Genomic DNA, 13,630 nt, shown 5'->3' with positions numbered 1-13,630 from the left:
TTGCCACTTCTGCTGTGTGACTGGCCCGAAATTGCTTCTAGCTATAGTGGCATATGTTGAAAATCATTGTGAAGCCTTGAGTCTGAGCCCTACTCGCCAGCCATGTGGAGATTCCATGGTTGTAAGAGAGCTAGAGTTGAGTGGAATATAGTCAGCGGATTTCATTTTTATATGTAAATTTGCAAACAAATGTGAATTTACCCATCCCTGAATGCTAGCAAATTTCCAATGGCATTGCTCGTAGTAAGTTGGATGATTTGCTGTTTTAGTGATATAGGGGGAAAAATTCAGTATCGCCCCGTTTGGGGCGCCATTATCGGCCGTGCGCAAAGTTTAGCGCCTGGTGCTAATTATCGCCTCCGACAGCAAACATGGCTTTTATCGTCCCTGGAGGTGATTGGAGCGCTAAATCAGGCGCTTCACACCTGTCGTAAGGCGCAAAAGCCGAGGAGCGAGGCGCTACCTCAGAGCGCTGGCGAAGCAAGGAAGGGCAAATCAAAATAAACCTGCAAAGTGCTGCTCAGTACTCAAAACTCCTTCACACAGCGTTGAATCTCTCCAGAAGTCTCTCTCTCTCTCTCTCTCTCTCAGAATGCGTGGTGCAAAAATGTCACCGACAAAAAAAGGCAGGAAGTGGTTGCCTTTAAATAGCGCTCCCCCAGTCCCTTTCTGACAGCATAACGCTCCCCTCAACCTGTCGTTGCTAGCGGCAGGCGGTAAGGCAGGGGGCGCCACTCAATATCCGGTCCGGGGCGCTAATGGGACATTGCGCACTTGACTGACGTCACAATCTGCTGGCGCAGGAGACCGTGGCGGTAGTGTTTAGCGCCGCCGCAAAATGTCTAGTTAATTTCGTGAGCGGCGCAAACATCGCCGCGCCCGGGCGCTAGTTGCTTTGCGCCCCAATAGCGCCCTCTTAAGGCACTAACTGGAGGCGCAAACAACTGAATTTTTCCCCCCATATAGTTTTGCCAGTATAATTGGGGCTGAACAGTGGAATTTACTGTAGAATAAAGTGCATTAAATAAAGTATTCTTCATCTGGTAATTAAAGGAGCAGAAAGCTATTGGAAGAAATCCTATGTGGTAAAAGATGTGTACATTTTTAATCTGTTTCCCTGCTGCCTTTAGATACTCTTGCTCTTGGGTGTCCATTGTTGTAGTGACAGTGAATACTATCAGTTAGTGGCTTCACGGGAAATTCTGTAGTTTGGCATCTGGAAGTATTCTTGATCCTGAAAGGAAGGAGGAGCCAGAGAAATCCAGTACTGCTACGTAGTGTGAATCTTCCCGGCTTGGATGTCCAGGTTTTGTGTGTTAGAAATCTAAACTTTTCCCTGCTTTAGACTATTGAAAACTCATTAGAATAAGAGGATGTTCCCAAATATAACTCTTGCGGTGGTTTTGGCAACTGGTTTGAATTGTCCATGTTTGATCACAGCTTGTCATTCTGTTTTGTCATTTTTCCTGATGTTTTGTTAATTAAACAAGATTTTTAAGAAAACATAACAGCACATGTATATGATTCAGATTAGAAAAGCTGCAGCAGAGAAAATGCTGGTAAGTGGTTGATTTCTAGCGATGTATGGGCCTGATATAATACAAGAAAGTGCCTGTATTGATTTTCAACAAGGGAATCTATTTAGAGTTTTTTGTGATGGAAGGAATATTGTAATTTATAGAACAATTTCTGAAACAATGAAGTTTCTGCTGAAAGTGTCTGGAAGGACTGAGATTGGCTGTACTCCAGATTGGCCTTATTCTCCAATGGGCCAGAGGGGTTCCCCTTGAGGAAGTGAGGTTGAGGAGTGGGTCCTTCTTTGATAGTGAGCACGAGAGCCCTTCAAGAAGAGCAGCCAAGGGAGAATGGGAAGAGACCACTACCAGTGTTAATGCCTGCTTAATAACACTGTACACAATGAAGCAGTGCCAGAAAAAGATCAATAATAAGAACATAACATAAGAAATAGGAGCAGGAGTAGGCCATTCGGCCCTTTGAGCCTGCTCCGCCATTCAGTGAGATCATAGCTGATCTTCTGCCTCAACTCCATTCACCGGCCCTATCACCATATCCCTTGATGCCCTTACTAGTCAGAAATCTATCGACTTCTGTTTTGAATATACCCAATGACTGAGCCTCCACAGCCCTCTGGGGTCGAGAATTCCAAAGATTCACCACCCTCTGTGTGATGAAATTTCTTCTCATCTCAGTCCTGAGTGGCCTACCCTTTATCTTCAGGCTGTGGCCCCTGGTTCTAGACTCCCCAGCCAAGGGAAATATTCTCCCAGCATCCATCCTGTCAAGCCCTGTAATAATTTTGTATGCTTCAATGAGATCCCCTCTCATTCTTCTGAATTCAAGAGAATACAGGCCTAGTTTACTCAATCTCTTCTCATATGACTGTCCCGCCATCCCAGGAATCAATCTCGTGAACCTTTGTTGCACTATGACAAGTATATCCTTCCTTAGGTAAGGCAACCAAAATTGTACACAATACTCCAGGTGTGGTCTCACCAAGGTCCTATATAATTGGAGTAAGACTTCTTTACTCCTATACTGAAATCCTCTTGTAATGAAGGCCAGCATACCATTTGCCTTCCTAATGGCTTGCTGCACCTGCACATTCACTTTGTGACTCATATACAAGGACACCCAGGTCCCTTTGAGCATCTGCATTCCCCGATCTTTCACCATTTAGGAAATACTCTGCCTTTCTGTTTTTTCTACCAAAGTGGATAACTTCACATTTATCCACATTATATTCCATCTGCCATGTTCTCGCCCACTCACTGAGCCTGTTGAGATCCCCTTGAAGCCTCTTCACATCCTCTTCGCAACTGACACTGCCACCTAGCTTTGTATCATCAGCAAATTTGGAAATGTTACATTTAGTCCCCTCATCCAAATCATTGATATAGATTGTGTGTAGCTGGGGCCCAAGCACCGATCCTTGCGGTACCCCACTAGTCACAGCCTGCCATCCTGAAAAAGATCAGTTTATCCCTACTCGTTATTTTCTGTGTTAACCAATTCTCAATCCATGCTAGTATATTACCCCCAATTCCATGTGCCCTAATTTTGTTCACCAACCTCTTGTGTGGGACCTTATCGAAGGCCTTCTGAAAATCCAGATACACCACATCTACTGGTTCCCCTTTGTCTACTCCACTAGTTACATCCTCAAAGAACTCCAATAGGTTTATCAAACAGGATTTCCCTATCATAAATCTATGTTGACTCTGCCCAATCTTACTGTTAGTTTCTAAGTGCCCAGTTATTGCATCCTTTATAATAGATTCCAGCATTTTTCCAACTACTGCTGTGAGGCTAACAGGTCTGTAGTTCCCCGTTTTCTCTCTCCCTCCTTTCTTAAATAGTGGGGTTACATTTGCTATCCTCCAATCTGCAGGAACCGTTCCAGAATCTATAGAATTTTGGAAGATGACAACCAATGTGTCTACTATTTCAATGGCCACCTCTTTCAAACCCCTAGGATGTAGGTCATCCGGTCCTTGGGATTTATTGACTTTTAGTCCCATTAATTTTGCTAGTACTGTTTTTTTACTAATAATTTCTTTAAGTTCCTCATTCTCGTCACACCCTTGGTTTTCTCATATTTCTGGGAGGTTTTTTGTGTCTTCCTCCGTGAAGACAGAAACAAAGTATTTATTTAATTTCTCTGCCATTTCCTCATTCCCCATTATAAATTCTCCCGTCTCTGACTGTAAAGGACCTACATTTACCTTCGCCAGTCTTTTCCTTTTCACATACCTATAGAAGCTTTTACAATCCGTTTTTATATTTTTTGCTAGTTTGTGCTCATATTCCATTTTCCCTTTATCAATTTCTTGGTCCCCCTTTGCTGATTTTTGAAAAGATCCCAATCCTCAGGTTGACCGCTTTTCCTGGCAACTTTATAAGCTTCCTCCTTTGACTTAATACTAGCTTTAATTTCTTTTGTTAGCCATGGTTGGATCACTTTTCCTTTTGGGTTTTTATGCCCCAGAGGAATATATGTTTGTTGCAAATTATGCAGAATAAGCAAGGTAGGCGAATCTACCATGACTTTCCATTAATAGGAACATAAGAAATAGGAGCAGGAGTAGGCCATTTGGCCCTTCGAACCTTCTCCACCTTTCAATAAGATTATGGCTAGTCTTCTACCTTCCCACACTATCCCCTGATTCCCTTAGATTCCAAAGATATATTGATCTCTGTCTTGGATATACACAACGACTGAGTCTCCACAGCTCTCTGGGGTAGAGAATTCCAAAGATTCACAACCCTTTGAGTGAAGAAATTTCTCTTCATCTCAGTCCTAAAAGGCTGACCCCTTATTCTGAGACTGTGACCCCTAGTTCTAGACTCCCCAGCCAGGGAAAACATCCTCCCAGCATCTGCCCTGTCAATTTTATATGTTTCAATGAGGTCACCTCTCATTCTTCTAAACTCTAGGGAATATAGGCCTAGTCTGCTCAATTTCTCCTCATAGGACAAATCTTTCCCCCCCCCCCCCATCCCAGGAATCAGCCTAGTGAACCTTTGTTGCACTCCCTCTAAGGCAAGTATCCTTCCTTAGGAAAGGAGACCAAAACTGTACACAGTACTCCAGGTGTGGTCTCAGCAAAGCCCTATATAATTGTAGTTAGATTTCTTTACTCTTTTATAATCCAATTCTTTTGTAATAAAGGCTAACGTACTATTCGCTTTCCTAATTGCTTGCCGTACCTGCGTGATAACTTTCCGTGATTCGTGTACAGGGACACCCAGGTCCCTCTGAATACCAACATTTCTCAATCTCTCACCATTTAAAAATATTCTGCTTTTCTGTTTTTCCTACCAACTTCACATTTCTCCACATTATATTCCATCTGCCATGTTCTTGCCCACTCACTTAACCTGTCAATATCCCTTCGCATCCTCCTCACAACTTACTTTCCCACCTAGCTTTGTATTGGCAACAAACCTGGATACTTTACACTCTGTCCCCTCATTCAAGTCATTGATATAGATTGTAAATAGCTGAGGCCCAAGCACTGATCCTTGCGGTACCCCATTAGTTACAGCCTGCCAACCCGAAAATGACCCATTTATTTAATTGTGAGACCAGAGCTCGGACAGAAACAAATACGCAAAGTAATACAGCGAAAAATCACTGTCCAAGTTTACAGTGAAAAGTCTGGCTATAAACGTATGAGGGACATCGAAAAGTACTGAAATTGCAGCAGTCTGTGTTGTAGTACAGGTAGAACGTCCCGAATCTGGCAACCTCGGGACTGAGGCCGAGCCGGTTTTTGGGTTTTTCCAGACTTCGGAACGTGTTTCTGATGTCCGAGGTCCAGAAACGCCCGAGCCCAGGTTGCGATATTTCCGGACTTCAGACATCAGAAACACGTGCCGAGTCCGGAAATGCCTGGGCCCAGGTTCCGGTTTTTGGTAAGTCTCCCTCGGTGTCTGGATTCCGGAACATTTTACGGATTCTGGACCCCCGCCACCAATCGGTCCGGATTCCGGAACTCCAGATTTGGAACGCTCAGCCTGTAATTTTAACAGTGACAATTCTAAATGAACCTATAGCCCCAGTATGTAAACTTCAAAAGCAGAGTAACTGATGAAGAGATTTATCCTGCACTCCTTGACATGTTCTTGCTTCTTCACCTGCAGCTGAAGTCCAGTGTGAAATAGAGCGGATTTTTGAACTGGCACGAACACTGCAGTTAGTAGTCCTTGATGCAGACACGATCAACCATCCGGCTCAGTTGGGCAAAACCTCTTTAGCTCCTGTTATAGTCTATGTGAAGATTTCATCTCCGAAGGTAAATTGGCATGTACTGTTTGGTTTCAACTCTGATGTTTTTTTGCAGTTTTTCCTTGGTGCTACTAACATCAACGTACGTCATAATTCCACAAGGCCTAGAAGCTGGGTAAGGAGTTGGGGCTTTTTAAACACCATTCTGGGGTGGTGTTTGCCTTTCCAAGAGCAAAGGTTCAGTTTGAGACCCTGACATTTACTAGACAATGATAGTAAATCCTACCCTGCACACTGGATCATACTAGGTACTCCAGCGCCTCTAGTCTTTTCAAACAGCATGGGCAGAAAGCACTTGCCTGAAATTTACAATGTATGTAAATTTACATGGGAGTGACATCATAACTCTTGCATCGTTACCCGGGGTACTGCCAGGCGCCTGCCCCAGCGACCATAACTCTTGCATCGTTACCCGGGGTACCGCCAGGGGCCTGCCCCAGCGACCACCAACAAAAACTGAGGTTCAAGGATGCAGGGCTGACCTTTCAGGTCGAGGGATCTGTAAAGGGGCAGCCAGCAACATCCTGGGGCCTCGGATCAATCCTTTTTTCCCTTGTACGGTGCAACAGGGCTGCATGGCTAGGAATTTGTGCTGCCACAGGCCTTTCAAGGCCCCCAGCAGTGCACAACTTCCCCCCTTCAACTTGGAGCAGGCATCAATTTCTGATCTGGCCCAAAAACAGGTAATTAGCTGAATCAGGAAAACTGGCTAGGCTCAGCCCAGGTAAAGTTGGCTGTGTGCAAAAAGTACGCCACCTAATTTCGACTGGGTGAGAGTAATTGTCCCCATTCGCTCTAATGGTGTGGCTTTAAACTGTTTTATGCTCACCATTCTGTTGTAATGAATGATTCTTTATATTAGTTTAGACAGGTGTATGTGAAGATTGCTTAACTATTATCTATGTACTAACTTCCTAATCTTCCCATTTTACCTTGCATGTAGGTTTTGCAGAGATTAATAAAATCCAGAGGGAAATCCCAGGCTAAACACCTGAATGTCCAGATGGTTGCAGCAGACAAACTGGCTCAGTGCCCTCCAGTGAGTACTTTTAATCTTTTTTTCCCCCCTCATAGATTGCACATAATTATTTATTGAAATTTATTATATTTAATCCTTGAAAGCCAATCGAGCACCTTTTTAAAATAACAACAGAGAATGCTGGAAAAACTCAGCAGGTCAGGCAACATCCGTGGAGAGAAATTTGAGTTGACGTTTCGGGTTGAAATCCTTCCGGATGAGCATGCCTTATAGCAACATTCATTCTCTGTCTAAAACGCTGATCACCCTACATACTAGGTCAAAACCAACACCTGGAGTCTTTTCAAATAAGTAATCAGCTATTGTGATTTTTTTAAACTGCTGGAAATCTTTAAAAAAAAAATGGAATTATTGCTGTAAATAGACACAAAGTAAATCGGCATTTGACATAGAAAGAAAGATAATAGGCTGGATATTGCTGGAAAACTAATGACGTGTTAACGACACACACCGTTATTAATGTGCAAATCGACCAGCAAATTCAGGGGATTAAGAGATACAAATCTCCAGAACTTGCTGGTCGATTTTTATGCCGTTCCGCCGTTTGCTTCACACAAACGGCATCTCGCCCTTAGCCTCCCCACTATTACATAAGAACATATAAGAAGTAGGAGCAGGAGTAGGCCATACGGCCCCTCGGGCCTGCTCCGCCATTCAATAGGATCATGGCTGCTCCGAACCTAGACTCACGTCCACTTCCCTGCCCGCTCCCCGTAACCCCTAATTCCCTTATCAGCTAGGAAACTGTCTATCTCCATTTTAAATTTATTTAATGTCGCAGCTTCCACAGCTCTCTGGGGTAGCAAATTCCATAGATTTACTACCCTCTGAGTGAAGAAGTTTCTCCTCATCTCAGTTTTGAAAGGGCAGCCCCTTATTCTAAGATTATGCCCCCTAGTTCTAGTCTCACCCATCAGTGGAAACATCCTCCCCGCACCCACCCAATCAAGCCCCCTCACAATCTTATATGTTTCGATAAGATCGCCTCTCATTCTTCTGAATTCCAATGAGTAGAGGCCCAACCTACTCAACCTTTCCTCATAAGTCAACCCCCTCATCTCCGGAATCAACCGAGTGAACCTTCTCTGAACTGCCTCGAGAGCAAGTATATCTTTTCTTAAATATGGAAACCAAAACTGTACGCAGTATTCCAGGTGTGGCCTCACCAGCACCCTGTATAACTGAAGCAAGACTTCCCTGCTTTTATACTCCATCCCCTTTGCAATAAAAGCCAAGATTCCATTGGCCTTCCTGATCACCTGCTGTACCTGCATACTAACCTTCTGTGTTTCATGCACCACGACCCCCAGATCCCTTTGTACTGTAGCACTTTGCAGTTTTTATCCACTTAGATAATAACTTGCTCTTTGATTTTTTTCTGCCAAAGTGCATAACCTCACACTTTCCAACATTATATTCCATCTGCCAAATTTATGCCCACTCACTTAGCCTGTCTATGTCCTTTTGCAGGTTTTTTATGTCCTCCTCACTCACTGCTTTCCCTCCCATCTTTGTATCGTCGGCAAACTTGGATATGTTGCACTCGGTCCCTTCCTCCAAATCGTTAATATAGATTGTAAAGAGTTGGGGTCCCAGCACTGACCCCTGCAGAACACCACTAGTCACAGATTGCCAACCCGAGAATGAACCATTTATCCCAACTCTCTGTTTTCTGTTAGATAGCCAATCTTCCACCCATGCCAGTATATTACCCCCAATCCCGTGATTTTTTATCTTGTGCAGTAATCTTTTGTGTGGCACCTTGTCAAATGCCTTTTGGAAATCCAAATACACCACATCCACTGGTTCCCCTTTATCCACCCTGTTTGTGACGTCCTCAAAGAATTCGAGCAAATTTGTCAAACATGACTTCCCCTTCATAAAACCATGCTGACTCTGTCCGATTAAATTATGCTTATCCAAATGTCCTGTTACTGCTTCCTTAATAATGGACTCCAACATTTTACCAACCACAGATGTTAGACTAACTGGTCTATAGTTTCCAGCCTTTTGTCTACTTCCCTTTTTAAATAAGGGCATTACATTAGCAGTTTTCCAATCTGCTGGGACCTTACCTGAATCCAGGGAGTTCTGGAAAATTACCACTAATGCATCCGCAATCCCCACCGCCACTTCTCTCAAGACCCTAGGATGTAAGCCATCAGGTCCAGGGGATTTATCCGCCTTTAGTCCCATTATCTTACCGAGTACCACCTCCTTAGTGATTTTAATCGTGTTTAGCTCCTCCCCCCCTGTTTGTCCAGTGTTGGGATATTTTTAATGTCCTCCACTGTAAAGACTGATACAAAATATTTGTTCAGCGTTTTTGCCATCTCCATGTTCCCCCCACTAATTTCCCGGTCTCATCCTCTAAGGGACCAACATTCACTTTAGCCACCCTTTTTTTCTTTTTATATAACTGTAGAAACTCTTGCTATCTGTTTTTATATTTTTTGCTAATTTACTTTCATAATCTATCTTCCCTTTCTTAATTAATCTTTTAGTTTTTCTTTGCTGGCTTTTAAATGCTTCCCAATCTTCTATCCTCCCACTAGATTTGGCTACTTTATATGCCCTTGTTTTCAGTCGGATACTATCCTTTATTACTTTACTTAGCCACGGATGGCTGTCTTTTCTTTTACGCCCCTTTTTCCTCAGTGGACTATATTTTTCTTGAAAGTTGTGAACTATCTCCTTGAATGTACACCACTGCTCATGTACCATCTTACACTTTAATCTATTTTCCCAGTCCACTTTAGTCAACTCTGCTCTCATACCTTCATAGTCTCCTTTATTTAATCTTAGTACGCTGGTTTGAGATCCAACTCTCTCACCCTCCAACTGAATTTGGAATTCAACCATGTTATGGTCACTCATTCCAAGGGGATCCTTTACTAGGATATTTTTATTAATCCTGTCTCATTACACAGGACCAGATCTAAGATTGCCTGCCTCCTGGTTGGTTCAGTAACATACTGCTCAAGGAACCCGTCCCTAATGCACTCTATGAACTCTTCCTCAAGGCTGCCCTGCCCAATTTGATTTGTCCAGTCAATATGAAAGTTAAAATCCCCATGATTATAGCTGTTCCCTTATTACAAGCCCCAACTATTTCCTGATTTATACTCCGACCAACAGAGTTGCAACTGTTAGGAGGCCTATAGACTACGCCCACTAGTGACTTTTCCCCTTATTATTCCTTATCTCCACCCAAACCGTTTCACTATCCTGATCCTTTGACCCAATATCATTTCTGACTATTGCAGTGATTCCATCCTTGATTAACATAGCAACCCCACCTCCCTTTCCTTTCTGTCTGTCCTTCCTAATTGTCAAATACCCCTGGATGTTTAGTTCCCAGTCATGGTCACCTTGCAGCCATGTTTCTGTAATGGCCACCAGATCATACCCATGTGTAGTTTTTTGTACCATCAACTCGTCTATTTTGTTACGAATGCTGCGTGCATTCAGATAAAGAACTTTAAAATATGTTTTGTGACAATTTATTCCTGCTTTCACCCCCTTTACTACTTTACCTTTATCTTTATACATTCTGTCCCTTCCTGACACGCTCTGGTTTTTAATTCCCCCACTGCTACCTTACTCTATTGCCTTCTCCGCTGACATTTTTATTTTTTGCTCTCTTGAAACCTCTCCCCCACTAATTAGTTTAAAGCCCTCTCTACAGCCCTAGTTATTCGATTCGCCAGGATTCTAGTCCCAGCACTGGCCAAGTGAAGCCCGTCCCAACGGAACAGCTCTCTCCTGTCCCAGTACTGGTGCCAGTGTCCCAAGAAGCAAAACCCATTTCTCCCACACCAGTCTTTGAGCCACGCATTTAACGCTCTGATTTTATTTACCCTAGCCAAATTTGCTCGTGGCTCAGGTAATAATCCAGAGAATATTACCCTAGTGGTTCTGTTTTTTAATTTGGCCCCTAGCTGCTCATACTCCCTCAGCAGAACCTCTTTCCTTGTCCTATCTATGTCGTTGGTACCAACATGGACCACGACAACTGGATCCTCCCCCTCCCACTCCAAGTTTCTCTCCAGCCCAGAGGAGATATCCTTAACCCTGGCACCGGGCAGGCAACACAGCCTTCGGGACTCTCGCTCTCGGCTGCAAAGAACCCTATCTATCCCCCTAATGATACTATCCCCTACCACTACAACATTTCTTTTTACTCCCCCCCACTTGAATGGCTCCCTTGTTCCACGGTGCTGTGGCCAGGATGCTCATCCTCCCTGCAGTCCCCGTTCCCGTCCCCACAGGGAGTAAGAGCCTCGAACCTGTTGGACAAGAGCAAGGGCTGCGGCTCCTCCAACACTACCTCCTGGATCCCCGTACCTGCCTCGCTCATAGTCACACCCTCCTGTCCCTGACCACGGAATACATCTGAATGACTACTTCCTGGAACACAGAGTCCAGGTAACTCTCCCCCTCTCTGCTGTGTTGCAGTGCTTGAAGCTCGGACTCCAGCTCATCAACACAGAGCCGGAGTTCCTCGAGCAGCCAACACTTACTGCAAATGTGATCACCGTGAGCATCAATGGTGTCCACCAGCTCCCACATATTGCAGCAGAAACACATCACCTGCTCTCTCATTCTATGTAATTAATTAAATTTATTAATATTATTTTTAAATGATATATTTAAGGGCCCTGGTTTACAAACTGCCCCGCTACACCACAGAGACCTTAAAAACTATAAACCACAGAGTTAAAGTTTTTTTTAAAAGAGAGAAATATTCCCTACCAATGACTTACCTGCTTCGTGGTGACGTCACACCTCGATTACTTTTTACTTCTCTCCCTCTGAGATTGGAGATTAGTAAACCTACCCGCGCCTCGGGCTTACCTTTTATAGCTCGCTGCCGCTTGGACTGCTCCCGCCGCCGCTCTCGGGCCTACCCGCACCTCGGGCTTACCTTTTATAGGTCGCTGCTGTTTGGACTGCTCCCGCCGCCGCTCTCGGGCCTACCCGTGCCTCGGGCTTACCTTTTATAGGTCGCTGCCGCTCAGACTGCTCCCGCCGCCGCTCTCGGGCCTACCCGTGCCTCGGGCTTACCTTTTATAGGTCGCTGCCGCTCAGACTGCTCCCGCCGCCGCTCTCGGGCCTACCCGTGCCTCGGGCTTACCTTTTATAGGTCGCTGCCGCTCGGACTGCTCCCGCCGCTCTCGGGCCTACCCGTGCCTCGGGCTTACCTTTTATAGGTCGCTGCCGCTCAGACTTCTCCCGCTGCTGCTCAAGAACCTGCTGGATTTTCACATTTATTGTCATTTAACTCGCTGCAGAAAGTTAAGTCTGGTAATTAAGAGGGTAAGTACCCTTTTAATCACGTGATAATTGTTAATACAATGACAATCAACCTTGCTGGCCCAGAAAGGGAACAATTTCAAGTGTTCAATCTCATTCCTGCATGTTGTAAATTATTGGTGAAGATATAAAAAATTGAAAATTATTTATTTTTAAAAATTCTTACTTTTCCTTTCTGTCTCCTCTCTCCCTCTCTTAATCGAATCTTTCTTTCCCTCTATATTTTTCTTTCTGTACCTGATTTGACACTAATTCACCCGCCTTCTCCATCATTCCTCTGTTTCTTTCTCAAGCCTTAAATCTCATTGGTTAAGCAGATAAGACTGTTGGTCTCGCCATTCACTGAGGTCCCAGATGCCCTTGGCACTCCGTTATCAGTTTACATTTCCAGTAAGTTACGGCACAAAAATATTTTAAGCTGAAAGATGCAGGAAAATGTCAAAGTAACGGAGTATGCCGTGAGATGTCCCGCTCCCAGCAAGATCCAGCCCAATTTTGTGGGTGTAATCCTTCATCATCATTGCCACAACAAAACAGGAATTTCCTCCGAGTTGCTCCCACTCCGCCACCATATCTTCGCCAGAGGTGCATCGGAAACCCTGTATACAAAGTTACGGCATCCGAGCGGGAGCAGCTCCAAGGAAATTCCCAGCCTGTCTTTCTCTCTCTCAAGTGCTGCCTGAATCATATTGTCCATTTCCAGCTTTTCGTGTTTTAATTACATACAAGCTAACAACAGCTGAAATGAAAAGTATTGTGGAAATTGCCATCTCCCTGTTTACATGACCTGTCAGTCTCTGACAGATACTTTATGGGGAATCCTAAAATATTGTTAACATATTTATAATTGATGGTTTTTTAAATTGAGAAATTAAACTGGAGCATCAAGGCCACAGAATAAGACACCCAAAATATAGAAAAGTACGAAAGAGAAGACAAAGTAAATCAGGAAGTTGTAGTGAGATGATGCCAAGATTGTGTCTGGACCTGTTTTCATGAGCAAAGCACAACCGAACACAGGCCTGGGGCTGGCACAAATTTTGGCCTTGTGCCTCATCTACATGTTCGTGGCGAGCTGCCAGTGCCTGTTGTGCCTCCACAGGGAGCTCGTCCCATGAGAAAAATTAATGTTGGGCTGCTGCCAGCGGTTCTGGGTTGGGGGTGGGGTGGCGGTTTGCGGGCGGGCGTGCTCCTCCTGGCTGCACGGAAAATGTAATTAAAGAAAATAAAGTAACACTTATCTTTTGTTGCTGGCCTAATGCCTGCCCCACTCATCAATAAATAATCTTGTAAAGGGGTCCTTAAACATGCGTTAGACCCTCGTAAATATATTTAAGCTGTCTAACGCCTAATAAGTGATCACCACGAATTTAGCGGTGGGACCAACTGCAGGTTGGATGCAAGCAGTTCCGCTGCTAAATTGGTATGATTTGCGCCTGTTTGTTTTAAGCCTGAAAAATGGGCAC

The 13,630-nt window shown here is 44.3% G+C and overlaps 1 protein-coding gene across 7 annotated transcripts in view; it reads left to right on the top strand.

Annotated features, from left to right (window-relative positions):
• The window catches only part of LOC147117127 (voltage-dependent L-type calcium channel subunit beta-2-like), a 269,572-nt gene that overhangs the window by 240,902 nt on the left and 15,040 nt on the right, over nt 1-13,630 (top strand). For all 7 annotated transcript variants that reach the window (XM_085987840.1, XM_085987843.1, XM_085987838.1 and 4 more), the window contains exons 10-11: nt 5,665-5,816; nt 6,753-6,848. In XM_085987840.1, coding sequence (XP_085843966.1) covers nt 5,665-5,816; nt 6,753-6,848 — 248 coding nt within the window. The remainder of the gene's footprint in view (nt 1-5,664; nt 5,817-6,752; nt 6,849-13,630) is intronic.

The sequence above is a fragment of the Somniosus microcephalus genome, chromosome 5 (genome assembly GCF_052327205.1).
Source record: "Somniosus microcephalus isolate GS21.2 chromosome 5, FLI_Smic_1.0, whole genome shotgun sequence".
Taxonomy (NCBI): Eukaryota; Metazoa; Chordata; class Chondrichthyes; order Squaliformes; family Somniosidae; genus Somniosus; species Somniosus microcephalus.
The sequence above is the reverse complement of the archived record's forward strand: the minus strand, read 5'-3'. Positions and strand labels throughout refer to the sequence as shown.